The 18,277-nt window shown below is 44.9% G+C and overlaps 2 protein-coding genes across 2 annotated transcripts; one reads left to right on the forward strand and one right to left on the reverse strand.

Annotated features, from left to right (window-relative positions):
• The first annotated feature begins 7,426 nt into the window (after positions 1–7,426).
• Positions 7,427–12,190, forward strand: LOC120713482 (classical arabinogalactan protein 9-like). Its single transcript, XM_039999434.1, has 4 exons — positions 7,427–7,888; positions 11,298–11,332; positions 11,864–12,077; positions 12,173–12,190. The coding sequence occupies exons 1-4, from the start codon at positions 7,427–7,429 to the stop codon at positions 12,188–12,190; spliced, it is 729 nt and encodes a 242-aa protein (XP_039855368.1).
• A 3,343-nt stretch (positions 12,191–15,533) lies between these two features.
• LOC120713483 (putative F-box/LRR-repeat protein 22) lies at positions 15,534–17,190 on the reverse strand. Its single transcript, XM_039999435.1, has 2 exons — positions 16,823–17,190; positions 15,534–15,948 (listed from the first exon to the last, which is right to left on the reverse strand). The coding sequence occupies exons 1-2, from the start codon at positions 17,188–17,190 to the stop codon at positions 15,534–15,536; spliced, it is 783 nt and encodes a 260-aa protein (XP_039855369.1).
• Between the last annotated feature and the right edge of the window lie 1,087 nt (positions 17,191–18,277).

The following is an 18,277-nucleotide window of genomic DNA, read 5'->3' on the forward strand; positions in this document are numbered from 1 at the left end:
ACCCTTCCGACAATAACAAGTCAAAGATCTTGTCGGCTTTAGTGATGTCAAACCCATACGACTCAGGCTCTTTCTTTCCAAACGGACACATCATCGGCTTCTTTCTATTCTGTATCCACTCAGCCGTTGCGACCATTTCTTGCTCCTCTTCAGACTCATCATTATCAGAAGATTCCACATAGTTGATCTTCTTCTGAAAAGGCTTTTTGGACTCGTAGGATCGAGTCTCTCCTGTCATCCGACTCGCGATCTGGCTAATACTTTCAAACTCCTGCGATGCATATTTATCTTTAATGTGCGGCAAGAGCCCATTGAATGCTGCATCGGCCAACTGCTGATCGGACAAAACCAAACTGTAGCAACGGTTCTTGACATCTCTGAACCTTTGAATGAAAGAAGCAATTGATTCATTGTTTCTTTGTCTTAAGCTAGTCAAATCGGTCAACTTTAACTTAGTAATCCTAGAGAAAAAGAACTGATGAAATTGTTTCTCTAGATCGGCCCAATATAATATGGAGTTTGCCGGCAAAGTGGGGAACCAAGCAAAGGCTGATCCAGACAAAGACAAGGAGAACAAACGGACTCTGAGTGCATCATGGTTGTCCGCTTCTCCCAACTGTAGAAGGAACCTATTAACATGTTCCATCGTAGAAACTTCTCTCTGCCCTAAGAACTTTGTGAAGTCAGCCATCTTGTACTTGTGTGGGAGAGGAATCTGATCATAAGCCGGAGGATAGGGAGTCTTGTACATAACGGATTGTCGCTTTGGCCTCAAACCAAACTGCTCCCTCATCACTTCAGCTATCTTTGTGCTCCAATCAACTTGCGGCTCAACTATTGGCATTTGCTGAAGGGAAACCGTGCTCGCTGCATTGGTCATCATAGCAAGTTGTTGAGCTACATGGTTCATCGGCTGTCCAGCCGATTGCATCTGACGTGTTTCCTGTGCTATCCGATTGGGTGTTTGCTGAGTCATCGTCGGTTGTGAAACCAATGGACTTGCCGACTGTTGCCCAATAGCATCCATATATGGTACACTGACACACCGTATCTATCCAGTTGTTTGATTATGGAATACCCAGTTGACTACCCTCTGATGCGGAGATTGCGACAATAACACTTCTGAAGGAGACTGGGGTTGGAGCAAGATAGCAAGACGCTGCTGTGGGGTCATCGGCGATGGCGCCGATGTATTAGCTTGCGCAGCCATCTGTGTACTCCATGTGCCTTGCGCATTCGACTGCATTGCCGATGCGTCCTGCTGTGCACTCATCGGCTGGGTAGCCGATGGATCAGGTTGAGAGGTCATCAGCTGAGAAACCGATGTTTTAAACTGCATCTTGGGTGGCGTAGAAAAGAAATCTGGATGCATGCCAAACCCAGTAGCCGGATTCCATCCCTTAGGAAAAACGAATGCAGACCCATCTTGCACAGATGTAGCAATAGGTGGTGTAGTCGAGTAGATAGGATCTGTTGTAACTGCTGACGCCATAGTAGCAACATGTGGTGGGGTTTGACTGTTGCTTGTCCCTGCCTGGCTATTTGGAGCCGACAGAGCTGCTGCCATAGACACATCCAAGGGAGTATATTGCATCTGATCTGGTTGTATGTAGCAAGGATCCATGCAACCTGGAAACGTGCCTTCAGCAAAAGTCTTGACCACCGCATTATGAACTGTATTGCCCATGACTGTTGCACTCTTGATGAAAGCTTGTGCTACAGCTTGGCCAACTGCATCCATCATCTTATTCTCATGTTGAGCCTCTGTCAATGGCTGGAAAGTTGGAAGATCAAACTTCTTGATCACTTCGCCAGATCTGTTGATGCTGTACGACTTGAGGTATTCACGTTTGAATTTCTCCACCAGCTCTTCATATTCATTCTTTTGTTCTTCTCTGAGCTTATCTTCAGGAACAGGAATCTGGTTCTCTTCACTGACCGCAGATTTATCAGTAATGTCCACCATGTTGAAGCTTTTGATCCCACCAGGCGTGCCAAAAGATGTGTTGACGCAAAAATCAACACACTGGAATCCGAGGGCAAGTGTTCGCCAAGTCACAGAAAGTCAACCAAGCGTGCCAGTCAATTTGACCAGAAATTAACAAGGGAGAAAACAAAGTCAAATTTGAGAGCGTATCGGCTGGGATTCCGAGTATCTCTCAGGTAGGCATATCGGCAAGGTTTGCCGATACTGAATGCAACAAAAAGATATTGAATGCAAGCGTATAATAACGAGCGCGTCGGCAAGATCAGCCGATGCACTAAACGACAAAATCAGCTCTGAGCAGCCGATCGCGTATGTATAACAAGATCTAAGCTACGAATGTGTAACTCAGATGATGCGAGCTAAAAACAGATCTAAACCGGCTCTTGAGATAACAAAAGTATTACTTCAAAACCTAAACCCGATCCAATATGTTTTTAGATGTGATAATGGCCAAAAAGCATAGGAAAACCTACAAATCTAGCCGATATTGATAAATTGTGAATAAATCTAGACGAGACGACAGCGATGCGTCCGGAAGTCAAAGCCTAGATGAACTCGATAACTTTTGAATAGATTTGAACGAAGCCACAGTGATGCACCCGGTAGCTAAAGCTCAAATATACTCGGTAAAACGAAAACTCACCAGCAAATCAAGTCGCTCGAATGGGAGGCGTCCTTGATCGACATGAAAGAACTCGTCAAAAAAGAAAAGAAAAGGCGAAGTCACCGAAAAAGTACAAATGAATTGTAAAGTTGTGTTGTATTGGTTGTGTATCAAATTTTTCCGGTTCCTTACAACTCATATTTATAACCTAGTGCTACCGAGTCCTAGCCGATTACGGCAAACATTACTTGACTCTAAAGAAAAGACTTACTACAAATAAATTATTTTAAATATTACAACCGAATCATCAAGATTTTCGTAGAGTTCGGATCCTCTTCTCCTTCCTTGACTTCATCGGCAACTCTCCATCGGTCGACTACCAGAACGGGTGGATCAGCATCTTCACAGCATATTCCTCTAGTTCATCGGACGAACTCACATCGGCCGATTCCAATCCTGTATATCTTTTGGTTTCTTTCAAATCGGTCACCTTCCCTTCATAAAAATCATCTTCCTTAACACGTGTCAAAAAACGGTGTCAACGGCTTACTAAGGTGAGGGCAAGCCTGGCAAATGGATTGGAGCATGTTCTCGTCCCTATCGTAAATAGTATAACTGAAATAAACTTGTAACTCCTGAAGGAGGGGGAGTTTCATGAGTGCTTCAACTAAACCTTCACCTGATTCGTAATTACTGTAATGATCATCAATGTGGAGGCACTTCAAAGAGTGCTCTACAAGAAACAGAATTCAAAATAGTAAACAAATTAAGAAAATAATAATAATTTGATTTCCATTCAAGAGTGGTAGTGAGATAAAATGAGATACAGGAGACAAAAAGTACTTTGAGCCAAAAACTGAAAAGGTTATTAACCATCTCGTGTAGTGTTTCTCTCATATGCAAACAAAAAAAAGTCAAAAGAGACCATGTAAATTGTAACATTATTACAATATATATGTTTCCATTTTAATGTCTAGCCACAAAGGAACAAATAAATATGAGGATAATCGATAGCATTTTGTTGTGAAACATATAATGAAAACACCTACAGTCGGCAATTTTTTTCCAACATAAGTGTGGAAAGTAATTGCCATATTTGCAGTGAAAGCATCTTTATAGTCGCCACTTTTTTATGAAAATAATTTATGGAAATAAAAGCCATATTTGTTAAGATCAACCTTATGTTTGAACCCGGACACAAATGTTTTGTAAGATAGGCAAAATTCTTCGTGGTAACAGTATGAAACCAAAAAATGAATATAAACAGCATAATATACTATATCTGGCTTCGAAGGTGAGGAAGAAAGAAATCCCAGGGTTCTTTTATTTCAAAAAATCATGTGGGTGCTAGAAAAAATTAGATTGTAGCTATAATAAGCACTTGAAAAGCTCAAAGCAAAAATTAATATCGGTATACAAATTCTAAATAACTGCTACTATGGCACTTATTATTAAAAAAAGCTCTACAAATTGGACTTTAATGCACATTTTTTAAGAAGTCAACATGTGAGGGGAGTGCCCGAGGGGGGATTGCCGGTGGTGTCTTGGGCGGCAGCTAGGGTTAGCCACGGGCAGCGGCGAGTGGCGTGGAGGCGGCGGCGCGGCTAGGGTAGGTAGAGGCGCGACGGAGCAGGGGAGTGGGGAATAGAGGAGACAACGATGCTTCCTCCTTGGGCCCTTGACGGCCCATTTTCTCCACTAGGGGATAAGGCCCATTTTCTCCACTAGGGGATAAGGCCCATTTTGGACGTATGACACAACAGGTGACGATGGTGTCCACCTAAATAACTTTGCACTAAAGCCGGCGAGGTCAGGGATGGAAGGAGCCAAGCGCCTTTTACATGGTTAGGTCATGAATGCTGAGATACAAAGTAAGAAGGCGAGAAAAGAACAGAAACCAACACCATCCATACAAGTTGAATACACATCAAGAACTCTATATATGATTAAGTAGAATCTCTCTACATAAATATGATGTACTTTAGGCTAGACATCCCGTATTTGTAAAAGAGGTTCTGCACACTAAAGTTCCTAGCTAATAGAACAAAATCTATAAATTGTCATCTCCTCTCCTTCTATAAATCTATATAGCCCAAGAGTTACGGAGACACTCTTGCTGTTGAAAGTAATCCTATTTTTGACCGAGTTCGCCTAGCTAGTAGATGCAAAATGAGGAGAAACGATCATTCCAACCTTTTTCAGTTTGCTAATGTGCAATAAATTAATACAAATAAACTGCGTCAAAGAGAGGTTCAGATCGGTAGTCATAGTACCTTTCCACAAGATTGAGCAGATCTTCATCGTCGCAGACTCCTTTGAAGGCTTCACACTGTCCCGCGGCGCGATCCACGGCGACGAGCCGACGAGCTTCATGGCCATCTCCACACTGCCGCGACGCCAACGCCAGTGCTTGTCGAGGTTGTTCTCCATGCCGACGCGGCGCCAAAGAGAGGGTTCCTCAAGCGCGACGCTGCGCCACGGCTTGCACGCGAACTCGGCGCCCAGCATGACCTCACGTGGCCCCAGCCTGAGGAAGATGTCCAGAACGATGTCCCGGCCGGGGCAGCGAAGCCCAGTCCCTCGCCTCCGCAGCCGGCAGGGATCCTGGCGCCAGCGGGGGAGGTGGAGGTGCCTTCCCGCCGTCGCGGTGGCTGGAGGGGGACGACGACGACGACATCGGTTATACAGCACGGCGAGGGTAAAGGGGACTGGCGGCTTTAATTTATCATGAGCACGAGTTGCAGTGCATGTGGGCCGCTCGGTTGAGGAAATGGAAGGTGGCCCAGTGCGTGCGACTGCTAGGGATTTGATTTGATAGAAAAGATATATATACTTCATCAAGAATATAATTGATATAGTTTGCCCAAAAGTATAGAGGCTATTATTTTCCTGATCTGGAAGGCAAGGTGCTGATTTGGTTTTGCACCAGAGCCGTTGTTCGATCACCTAGTTTATTTTGTAGATGGGCCATAGTCGAAGCTCCTTTCCTAGACGTCGCGAAACCTGCTAATATGGCATTATTGGCACAATACATGGTCCATCATCCTCAAATAACGTTGTTTTTCAAAGGTGCCCAAATATAATTTAAGAGATGATAAGACTAACTACATACATTATATATTATGACATAAATCACTACCGGAAACCCGATGTTTGCCGAGTGCTGAAGGCTTTGCCGAGTGCAAGATATCGAGCACTCGGCAAAGTTACAATTTGCCGAGTGCTTACCAAAAGCCACTCGGCAAAAATTCAACACTCGGCAAAGATTGGCTTTGCCGAGTGCCTGATTACAGACACTCGGCAAACCCACCTTTGCTGAGTGCCACGCGGGCAGCACTCGGCACACAGCCTCACGTGTGCGCCGCAAACTCCCGCCGCGCCCGTTACCCGTCACGGCCATTATTGTTTTGCCGAGTGCCCGCAAGGGGACACTCGACAAACACCTCTTTGCCGAGTGCCACGCATAGGGCACTTGGCAAAGACTATCACGTGCGCCGGTACACCTTTGCGAAGACCGTTACCGTTATAGTTTGCCGAGTGCCAGGTTGCGGCACTCGGCAAAGATTTGTTAATGCCGAGTGCAATTATCGTGGCACTCGGCATTCAGACTCTTTGCCGAGTGTCCTCTTTGCTCTCGGCGAAATAACAAAAACAATTTCTCCAACACAGTCCAAACTTTTTTCTTAGCTACTATACTATACAAAACACTGCATATTAGAATTTGGTACATTTTTTGTTATGTTTACTATATTTAGTTCATTTATTTGATTGCAGGATATTTTGGGGATAATACAATTTTGAACTGCAAAATATAGTATAAATGTACTATAATGAATGGAAAAATGATTTTTATGTTATTTAGTCAAATTTGAGACATTTTCAAACAATTGAATGGGAAAGTTGAACATCTTGATCCTGAAACGAGACAAAGTGTGCTATGGAAAAATTGGTTTTTAATTTATAAAATTCAAAAGTAAACAGAAATTCTTGAAATTTGTCATGACATCATGGCTTCATACAGGGAGTCTATGGTAAAAATTTGAAATGGTTTTGAAAAATTTGTCATGTATGTAGTTTACGAAACGAGGCATCTCCGAAGATGTTTCATAGAACTCAGAAGGATTCTTTGAGATATCGAGTCAGAGTGATGTTCGAGTTGGAGTTTTACTTGTAATTTTTTTTTGTAGTCATAAGATATGAAGAATTGTGTAATGTTAAATTTTGGCGATTTTTTGAATTCATTTGACAATTTTTAATTTTTTCCGAACTATAGTATTAAAATTGAATTTGAAGTAAAAGTGCATGAAATAATGACATTTTTTTGTTGTAGCATGCTAATTTTTTTGTATATGCAATAGACTGCATAAATTGGTTCATGTTAAATTTTGGTTATTTTTCAAATTTGTTTTGTAATTTTTTTTTGAGATGTAAAGAATTAGTTCATATAAATTGAAATATAGCTAATAATAGTGATTGAAATAATGAAAAATAGTTTCGGTAAAGCATGAGTAAGTTTTGTTGTTTGAAATGGGCAATGAAATTTTCCATTATTTGAAGAAATTTGTGAAATTTGAAATTGTATTCAAATAAATTTCTGAAAACAAATTCAGAGTGGCCACTTTGCCGAGTGTCCAGTCAGGCCACTCGGCAAAAGTTTAGTATGCCGAGTGTCCTGTCAGGACACTTGGCAAAAGCTGACTTTGTCGAGTGCCCCGATCTTGCACTCGGCAAAATTTCTGTTTGCCGAGTGCCAAATCGGGGCACTCGGCAAAGTCAGCGACACTTAGTGTTCCGCAGCGCCTGCACACGCGTGCGCACACACACACACACAACACATGCACGGCCGCCGCATCCCACCCCCGCCGCTGCCGCCCGCGCTGCACCCCGCCCCCGCCACCACACCGCACCCCGCCCCCGCTGCCGCACCGCGCCCCCGCTACGGCCGCCGCATCGCGCCCCCGAACCTGCTGCCGCACCCCGCCCCCGCCACATCCCGGCCCTGCTGCCGCGCTCGCGCCGCTTACCCGCCCCCGCCCCGGAGGCCGTGCCCGACGACGACGCCTCGTCCACGTCCTCGCCTCGGAAGCCGCGCGGGCTCCCGACGCCGGCTCCCCGCCCCAGCAGCGGCGTCCCAGGGGCCCGACTCGTCCCCGACGCCGTCTACCAGCCCCGGCACCGCCTCCGCACCTCGAGCGCCACCAGCGCCGCCTCCCCACCCCTGGAGGCCGCACCCGTGGCCCGGCTCGCGGCTCCCGACGCCGGCTCCCCGCCCCGGCAGCGGCGTCCCCGGGATTTGTGTATGTGACTGTTAATTGCATTTTTTGTTTGATATATCTTTCACCTTAGGATTTGTGTCTTGGGAAGACAGTGCTCAAATGGCAGAACTAGGGATGGAAATATGGCCAAAATGTACATAATAAATTTGTGTTTTTTGTATAAAAAAAGAACTTTGTTTTGTCATAGTTAAATAGTGAGAGATCAGCTGTAGGCATGTGTCTTCTTCAAATAAAATGAGATTTGTTTTGTTAACATGATCAATAAATCATTGCCATATCTCTGCGCAGTATGAATATTGACTCACTAAAATCCTTGAAAACAGAAAGTGCAGTATGATGAGACTGATTTCCAAATAATTCGTTACACTTATTAGCCCTCACATGCATGCATGAGCCTTAAGAGGTGGATATTATGTCAACAGAGAAAGTCATGTTCAATGGGCCCTCAATGCATTAGTAGTTTCCGCTGATGATTTTGCTTTCTTGCTAGTCATGATGCTTAACCTTTTATTTGTTCTGACTGCACAAAATATAGGCTGGTAGCGGCGTCCGCCTGCGACGTGCTCGACGAGAAGCTTGAACTGCGAGTCCACGCCAAGCCGGCCACGCCTACACCGCCGACCCATTGTAAGCACCGCCACCGTCTTTGCATATCTAGCACCGCCACCGTCTTTGCACCGCCACCGCCTCGTAGTTCATGTAACCTAGTTAGGCGTCTCCCGTTTGGAAGAGATAAAATTGAGATATGCGGATCTTGATAAAATTGAGATATGCGGATCTTTGCATATCTATAATTGTATCTCTTTCGAATTGTCCATGTTATTTGGACAGCCTGAGGATGCGTAGATATGGATAGTTACCATGATCAACTCCCATCCGAGACAGGGTCTCGGCATCACCTTCCCATTGTTCTCTGGATACACAATCTCCCTTTCGGGACGTGTATCTAGAGAACAGCGGGGAGGTGCTGCTGAAATTTCGTCTCGGATGGTAGTGGACCATGAAAACTAATAGTATGTACGCATCATCGGGTGGGATTAGGACCTACCTTCACCTATTAGAATGTAGGGACAACACGTAGTTGCATTTGATTTTTATTCTCACTCCGGTCTAGAGGATGGATGACCGTCATTGGATGTACACGGGCCGTCCAAGTCAGGCTACCATGACCGATGAATGGATTCGAAAGACCAATGATTTTTTGGAAGCCGCGTGGAGTCAGGCTGAAGGATCGAGTTTCTTGTGGTGTCCGTGCAACAGATGTGGAAATAAGAAACGGAAAACGAAGAAGGTTATGGGCCAACATCTTTGCAAGTATGGATTTACGCCGGACTATACCCGTTGGATCTTTCATGGTGAAGGCCACCGTATGAGGGACGAGGTCGTGAGGCAACGCATCGATGATTGTGATGTTGATGGTGGGGTTGGAGACATGTTAAATGACTATCATGAAGCACATTTCGGTGAAGGACCGTAGGAGGAGGAGCCAGAGGCATCCGCAAAGGCGTATTTCGAGATGTTGGAGGCTGCACAGAAACCACTTCACGGTCATACAAAGGTTTCTCAGCTGGACGGCATCGGACGGCTAATGGCCTTGAAGTCTCAGTTTAGCCTGAGCCGAGACGCCTTCGACAGTCTGTTGACCGTGTTTGGAAGCATGCTTCCAAAAAATCACATTATGCCAAAGTCAATGTATCAGGCACAGAAAATTCTCGGTGCACTTAAGATGCCATATGAGCAGATACATTCTTGTCCAAATGGGTGTATCTTATTTAGGAAGGAGGATGAGAAAGATGCTTACTGTCCAAAATATAAAGCCTCTAGGTTCCTCGAAGTGGACTCTAGTGATGGTCAGCCTAAGAAGCAGCTCACGATTCCTGTGAAAATCCTATGCTCCCTTCCTTTCATTCCGAGGATCCAACGACTATTCATGACCGAGGAATCCGCGCAACAGATGACCTGGCACAAGAAAAGTGTTCGATACAACCCTGACAAGATGGTGCATCCATCCGATGGTGAGTCATGGAAGAATTTTGATAGGATTCATCATGACAAGGCTAATGAAGCTCGTAATGTACGTATTGCGCTAGCAACTGATGGGTTCAATCCTTATGGGATGGTGGCCACCTCGTACTCATGCTGGCCTGTGTTTGTTATCCCTCTGAATCTCCCTCCAGGGGTCCTATTTCAACGACAGTCCATATTCGTGTCGTTGATTATTCCAGAGCACCCGGGGAATAAAATGAGTGTTTACATGGAGCCTCTGATTGATGATTTGGTCAAGGCATGGGACGAAGGGGTGTGGACCTATGATCGAGCAACAAAGACAAATTTTAGAATGTATGTTTGGTACCAATTCTCCCTGCATGACTTACCCGCATATGGCATATTCTGCGGCTGGTGTACTCACGGGAAGTTCCCATGTCCAACATGCAAGGTAGCTCTGCAATTCATCTGGTTGAAGAAGGGGGGTAAGTATTCGTCGTTTGACAAACATCGACAATTCCTCCCCGCTAACCATCCTTTTAGACAAGACGTTAAGAACTTCACGAAAGGTGTAAAAGTTACAGAAATTGCACTGCCGATCATGACGGGTGCTGCGATTCATGCTCAGATAGACGCTCTCCGAGTCAACGATGGCGGTGGTTTTGTTGGGTACGGTGAGGAACATGCTTGGACTCAGAAGTCTGGGCTGTGGAGGCTCCCTTATATTGATGATATTCTGCTTCCACACAACATTGATGTGATGCATACTGAAAAGAATTGGGGGGAGGCAATTTTTGGAACAGTCATGGATATTTCTGATAAGACAAAGGACAACGTAAAGGCAAGAGTGGATCTAGCAATGTTGTGCGATAGACCAAGATACGAAATGAGGACTCCTAGACCCGGGAGGAAATGGAAGAAGACACAGGCCGACTTCGTCCTCACGAGGGCCCAGAAGAAAGAAGCACTAGAGTGGATCCAAAAGTTACAATTTCCCGATGGATATGCAGCGAATCTTAGGAGGGGTGTGAACTTGACTACTATGCGAATCAATGGGCTAAAGAGTCATGACTACCATATATGGATTGAGCGACTTCTTCCGGTGATGGTTCGAGGCTACTTACCTGATAATGTATGGCTCGTGCTAGCAGAGTTGAGCAATTTTTTCTGTCAGCTTTGTGCTAAGGAGTTATCTCGGGCTGTTATTGCGGACATGGAAAAAATGGCTCCCGTGTTGCTCTGTAAGTTGGAGAAGATCTTTTCACCAGCCTTCTTCAATCCAATGCAGCATTTGCTTCTGCATCTGCCTTATGAGGCAAGAATGGGAGGGCCAATGTATGAACTGATTTTGCATATTTGTAGATATATTTATTGTTTATTTTGCATAATTTGTTAAGTACATATTGTTCATTTTTGCTGATTCGTTTACAATTATTGATTGCAGGTTATTGATTCGAAATGCCAGGCGGGGCCAGATTGGTTTCCTGAGCACCTTGTACAGGAGTAGTGGTGGAGAGCAAGAGGCTCTTAAGGGGTCCAGTGCAGCAGGGGGGGTCCAATGTCTCAGAGGGGTCTAGGAGGCGTTGGGGACGAGGGCCGGGGAGAACGAGAGGAGGTAAGATAGGTGGTGGAGGCCAGGGGAGGACGAGAAGGAGCAGGAGGGAGAGGACACCTCCAGATTTGACGACGGCGGCGGCGGCGGCGGAGGAGGAGGAGGAGGAGGAGGAGGAGCGGGAGCAGGAGGAGCAGGAGCGGGAGTAGGAGGAGCAGAGACAGGAGGAGGAGGAGGAGGACCAGGAGGGGGAGGAGAAGGCAGCAGGAGATACGAGGGCGGTGTTGTTGCGCGGACCGTCGCAACTTTCGCAGCGGCCGATACCTCTTGCGAGACGCCAGATCATTCGACCGGTACCGGACAGGTAATACTTTATGTTATGCACAATGGCATTTATTTTTCAATTCATATGTTCAAAATGACAAGACACTAATACTTTATGTTATACATTTTTACAGGTATTGGATGCTCGTGCAGGCGGGTGCCCACAAAAGGAAGCCCAACGGCATCCTGGGAACCCTATGCATGGAGCTCTTCCCTGGGCTGGTGATGCATGCCGGGAACCTGGAGCCGGCATACACGTGGGACCACTACATCGCCGTCCCAGATGCAGAAGATCGGGAAGGGAGGTCCTTCGGCAACAAGGCGAGACGAGTGGTGGGAGAATTTTGGGTAAGTCGTCGCACTATATTGGTGAATAGTTACCATATATTTGAAACTCTTTGAATATTTACTGCAATTATCGAGTCTATGCAGGATTTCTACAGGTGCGAGCCAGGATATGAGGTCATAGCGGCTCAGGTGGCTAACACAGCATGTCGCAAACTAGTGAAGGACATGCACTACGAGGCGCGTGTTCAGGCCGTAATTACTTACTGCGCCGATGTGGAAAAAAGGAAGGTCGGCAAGGATGTAGCAAGAAATATGTTCCTCACGCGGGAACAATACTTGAGGGTAAATGACGAAATCACTAATTTCTTTTGAATTTCATTTTCGGAAATGTCATCCACTTTGCTTCCATTACATGTAGGTGCCTCCGAACTGGTGTGCCGGCAAGGGCGCGTGCTGGGAAATGATGGTGGACAGGTGGCTTAGCGAGGAGTGGATTCAGCAGCACAACTTATGCCGGGAGCGCCGCTTGTTGATGCAAGGTGCGCCACACCATCAAGGCAGCCGAGGCCTTCCCGAGTACAGGGATGCTTGGGTAAGTCATTACACTTTTTGGTACTTTCAAACTCTAAATTCTGCATTCTCACTAATCATTGTATTCTTTCGCTATGCTTGCAGTCGGGGTCACATGAAGACCAGGAATGCAATGACTTCCAGGCATACTGTATGGCGCACAAGGGCAGGGTGACGTCCGACGTCTCCTACAACCCGGCGGATCCACCCGAGGCGTACAGCAACCCGAGCGTCCACACGCGCATCACTGAGTACACGGAGATGGGAAAGGCGCTCCATGGGGACACATGGGATCCGGCCACCCAGCCCCTTTCTAGAGAAGCCATCATGAGGGCAGGAGGAGGGAAGAAGCACGGTCGTTACTGGATCGCCAACAGCCTTGTCGACACAGCCAGTACGCCGGCTCTCTCCCAGCTTCAGGCAAGGACCACCGACTCGACCCCGCCAATACGCCCACGGCCTGAGACTTCAGTGGCCAACGTGCGTGCAATCCAGGTTATTTCTGGTCCATTTGTCGTTCGTTGCTTTTAGTTATCTTTTGTTCGCATTGTAACATTTGGGTGAAATCTTATAGGCCCGGATGGACGAAGAGACGAAGAGGTGGGAGGACATCGAGGCGAGGCTAGAGGAGGAGCGGACGCTAAGGCAGGAGCAAGAGCGCAGGTGGCAGGAAGAGCGGATGCAGGAGCGGCAGAGGATGGAGCAGGCGCTTCTTGCTGAGCGACAGGCCACGCAACAATAGATGCAGACCATGTTCTCATACCTCCAAGGCCTTGGCGCGACAATCAACTATCAACCGCCGCCAACGATGCCCTGGCCTCCACCACCGCTACCACCGCTAGGCCTTCCTTCTATCTTTCCTCCATCTGGCGCTACATGCACTCTTGTGAGTATGATATATAGATTTACTTTGCTTGCACATACATATTCAAATTTTGAGATACTTTATGTCAATATATCATGTGCTATATCTGAAAGAACATCTAGACTCACTTAGTGGTTGGTTGATTAATGACATATGCTTTAATAAGAATGATTAGAAGGTATCACAGCTGATATATACATGAGCTAAGTCAATAACACAAGCAAAATGATTTATATTTCAAATGTCGTCCTTTATTCATATGGTATTGATTTTAAGAAATGATGAGTAGCACTGTCACTTACACTGAAGAGTAGTACTTTCAGAAAATAACTTACAGAAAGAGTAGTACTTTGTTATGAGTAATACTATGGCATCATAAAATAAGCATATCTCCTATGTATTCGAGAAAAATATGTTATGCATAGCCAATTTCTTTTTTTTTAGAAACATGCATAGCCAATTTCTCCTACACATTTTCTAGATGACTTTTGGGATGTTGTATGTTACAGATACCCAAGTACCCAACTCGTTCTTTCAAGATAGAGAATACACCATCGCCCTTAGCGTGTAGTGAAAAGGGTATAATGATAATGATGAAGGCCTGCACTGGTTAGAGAATTATTAGTATGTGTGACCCCAGAAAAAAAACTTGTGTGAGCTTGCTTGCTGCTAATTTTTCCATCGAGCCATGTGTCAGTGTCAGTGTAGTGAAAAGGGTATAATGATAATGATGAAGGCCTGCACTGGTTAAACATACATCTAATTTTTTTTCTCAAGATGTAATCCTATGACAATTTTTTTTTCAGAATCAATCGATTGTGGGTCAAATGAGCCTCCGGACGAGCATTCACCGGCACCGGCAGCGTCGCAGTGGCCACCTAGCTGATTTAGAGTTGTTTATGATATTTGTTCTACAGACTTGTTGTTGTTGGACTAGACTTGTCTAATTAGTTGGACTTGTGCTTGTTGAACGTTACACTTATGCATCGATGTTGGACTTATGCTATTTGTGATATTCATGCGACACAGCGTGAGATATTTGTGTTATTGTGTGATAGATGTGCCATATATATACTGTATCTCTTGTCTGGAATGTATATATGCTTTCTTTGTGATGATGGATGTGGTTATTACATAAAAAACAGACAAAATACAAAAAAACTGAAAGGTTTGCCGAGTGTTTTTACCCTGACACTCGGCAAAGCAACCATTTTTCTATTTCCTGGAAAACATATTTGCCGAGTGTAATTACCTAGGCACTCGGCGAAGTTTGAAACTTCGCCGAGTGCCAAACGTGTGGCACTCGGCGAAGATCCAAACTTCGCCGAGTGCTAGAAGCGTGGCACTCGGCGAAGATCCAAACTTCGCCGAGTGCTGTATATCTGGCACTCGGCGAACTTTGGATCTTTGCCGAGTACCACGAGTCCGGCACTCGGCGAAGTTCCGCTCCCATCCCGTCCCATCCGTTCCATTCGCCCGTTCGGCCATCCCGTTTCATTTTTTTGCCGAGTGCGGCGTGGCACACGGCAAAAATTTGCCGAGTGCTCGAGAAAAGGCACTCGGCATTGCCGTTTTCGCCGGTAGAAGAAAGGCCGTGTGCGCTTCGCCGAGTGCTACACTCGGCGACTTCTTTGCCGAGTGTTTTCCTGCCTTTGCCGAGTGTCTCTGGCACTCGGCAAAGTAGGCGAGTCCGGTAGTGAATGAAATATCACAGAACGCCACCTCTTGTAGTGTGTAGTTATATATGTCTTGAAAAACCTACAGGATCTCTCTTAGACCAAAACTGCCGACTCATCTTCTTCAGAAAGTCATGTCTAATCTATTTTTAGAGCTTAAGAGGAACGAACATTTCAGTATTGGCAAGTACTCCGACTGCAGCTTAAGCCTTGTGCTGTGTATACGAATTGCGGCCACAAGATTTCAAGACATATATGAGTGCATCGACGACCACACTAAAAACTGAAAGTACTTTCAGCAATGTAGCATTAACGACCACAATTGACGACATACATTGCAAACGGATTCAGTGGTTCTTTAGATTTGCACTTGAGATTTGCCGAACCTAGTGTAGATTGCCCAAACTACAGCAAAAAGTAGTGGTCAAAGTTGTTTTTGGAGCTCGTAAAGTCCAAAACGAACATGGTGGGACTCAAAAATTCATCATCACATTCATCACTACTCGATTCATAACCCTCATCGTTGTAATATTCTTCGGGAAAGCCATCTGCAACTGGAAGGGTCAGGTTCTTCACTTTGGCACATTTTGCCCTTAGCTCCGCATCCATCTCACCATCAAAATAACCCGTAATGTAGAGAGATTGAAGTACAGGGCTGTGATCAAGTATGTCTGACAATCCTTCAACAGTGAGGTCACAGTCCAACAGTTCTAAGGAGAGTAGCTCACACATAGTTGTAAATATCCCTTTGATCTTTTCCCTGACGATCCCATCATCGGTATAATAATTTTCATCAATACTGAACCTGATTTTGAGTTTCCTGAGAAGGGGGCAAGCTTGGCACACAGATTTAAGAAAATTCTTTTTTTTCGGCAACCAGGGAATATAGCCTGTTTTATATTCAAGCAAATTCTCAGTGTCAGTGTCAAGCAACGAGGGAGATACTTCAAGATCCTCGAGGAGAGGGAGATTCTTGAGTACTACAGCAAGAACTTTGTTGGGTCCATCAAAACATGAGAAATGGAGCGATTTCAAAGAGGGTGCCCTGTAATAAGGAATAATGCCATAAATTAGACAACCTTTATATAGTCAACTAAATATTACAGTATTAAGAGTAGTAACTTAACACTGCGTTCACCACAAGAATAACATATATAACTATATCTAATCTTAACAACAATATAATATACCAGTTACACAGTTATGCTAAAACATCATGGATATTAATTGCAGGGAGACCATAACATCAATATTAACTCGGTAGAACTGTAAACCATCTGCACTACTACACTGTGAATGAAACAGCCTCAACTGCCCCAAAAAAAAGTATCCAAAACATAGTGTAATCTACAAATTACAGAACAGTATCATGCCAATGGACAGTCATGCTAAGCTACATAACTCAGCAGTAAAACTGACCGACATCATTTATGCAAAATCATCTCTTAAACATATCCAAAGCTCAAGTTGAATATAGCAGATTCGCCCTTTTAACTGAACATTTATCAATGTCACAAGGATGACTAGTCCAAATTTCATAACATACAAAGATATTTCATACGATCCATTAAATAAATAAAGAAATTTTAAAACTTGTCCACTAAAACTTGTCCAAAATTCATCACATACAAAGTGCTATTAATTTACTCGAAAAATAGAAATGACTCATAGAGTCACTATAGCAGACCAGATACCTGTCCACCAAATAGGGCAGCAGCAGCATGTCATCACCGCAGGATGCTGTGAAGGCTTCGCACTGCCCCGCGCCACGGTCGAGCGCGGCACGCGCCACCGCACGCCCGACGGGGGACAATGTCGAAACCGCGGCCATGTCGATGCGGCGCCACAGCAGGGGCTCATCCACGGCGACGCGCCGCCACGTCGTGCACACGAGCTCCGCGCCCTGCCTGATCTCGCAGGGCCCAAGCTTGAGGAATACGGTTAACAGGATGTCCTGAGGCAGCGCCGCCCAGTCCCTCGGCTCACTGGGCGCTGATGAAGGCGAGGGAGGTTCCGCTCTGCTGCGGCCGCCGCCGCGTCGGCAACGGCGGGAGGACGGCATAGCTGCGGTCAGTTAAATCTTCGGCAGACGAAAACGTTGGTGCGTGCTCTGTGGGGAACGATTTTGCTGCCGCCGCAGTTTTTATTGACGCTTGAGCTGCATGCATTGATGCACAGATGCAGAACTTGAAGGGTCCTGTAGTGGAATTTATTAGACCAACCTCTAGCATTCTACTGCACATCGAAATTTGCGGCAGCTCTATCATCATTAATGCACAAATGCATTCTTGGCCATATTTGGTTTACACCATGAAAATTTTATTCATAAAAAGACAAATGCATGCATGGAGTACTAAACGAAATTTATTTGCGAAAACTTTTTACGGATGGGTGTAACTTTTCGAGACGAATCTAATGAGCCAAGTTTCATCATGATTGGCTACAGTGATGCTACAATAACCGCCCCTAATCGTCCTCTAATCGTACGGGCAAATGCCTCATTAGTAAGTGAGTAACTGCTACAGTACCATAGTTGTGGAGGTGGTTTTGTAATTAGATTTTATTTAATACTTCTAATTAGTGGTCAAAGCATCAAAAGTTCAAGGCAAATCAAACACGGCCCTTAATTCATTTGTGGCGTATACGTACGGATCTATACATGATAGAGTTATTGATTAGAGCAGGTACAAGACAGTCCCAATGGAAGAAAACAGCTACTCCCTCCGTTCTAAATTATAAGACATCATAAAAATTTTGAAGAGTCAAAACAATCTCAAATTTGACCAAGATTATAGAGAGAAATATAAAGATTTATGATATCAAATTGATGTACTACGAAAATATAACTAATAAAAAATTAAATGGTACTTAGTTTATATAATAAATATCATTATTGTATTATATAAATTTGGTCAAACATAAAAAACTTTGACTCTCCAAAATTATTTGAATGTCTTATAATTTGGAACGGAGGGAGTAATTTCTATAGCCTAGGATATTTCACCAAGAAACTACTCCTTTCCAACCCATGATTTCTACATTCCAAGTTAACTTAAATGCATCAACAAAACAGGTAGATCAACTATGGCAACTATTTTGTAGTCATCATGTTTGCAAAAAACACACGCTACACGCGCGAGCAAACAAAC

The sequence above is a fragment of the Panicum virgatum genome, chromosome 6K (genome assembly GCF_016808335.1).
Source record: "Panicum virgatum strain AP13 chromosome 6K, P.virgatum_v5, whole genome shotgun sequence".
NCBI classification, from domain to species: Eukaryota; Viridiplantae; Streptophyta; class Magnoliopsida; order Poales; family Poaceae; genus Panicum; species Panicum virgatum.

Bases quoted from the DNA above. Each gene is read 5' to 3' on its own strand.
- LOC120713482 (XM_039999434.1), top strand. From the start codon at position 7,427: ATGCACGGCCGCCGCATCCCACCCCCGCCGCTGCCGCCCGCGCTGCAC. The intron at 7,889-11,297 runs GTATGTGACTGT...TATTGATTGCAG, and splicing joins GCGGCGTCCCCGGGATTTGT to GTTATTGATTCGAAATGCCA. The intron at 11,333-11,863 runs GTTTCCTGAGCA...ACATTTTTACAG, and splicing joins TGCCAGGCGGGGCCAGATTG to GTATTGGATGCTCGTGCAGG.
- LOC120713483 (XM_039999435.1), bottom strand. From the start codon at position 17,190: ATGCCGTCCTCCCGCCGTTGCCGACGCGGCGGCGGCCGCAGCAGAGCG. The intron at 15,949-16,822 runs GTATCTGGTCTG...CCCCCTTCTCAG, and splicing joins CTGCCCTATTTGGTGGACAG to GAAACTCAAAATCAGGTTCA.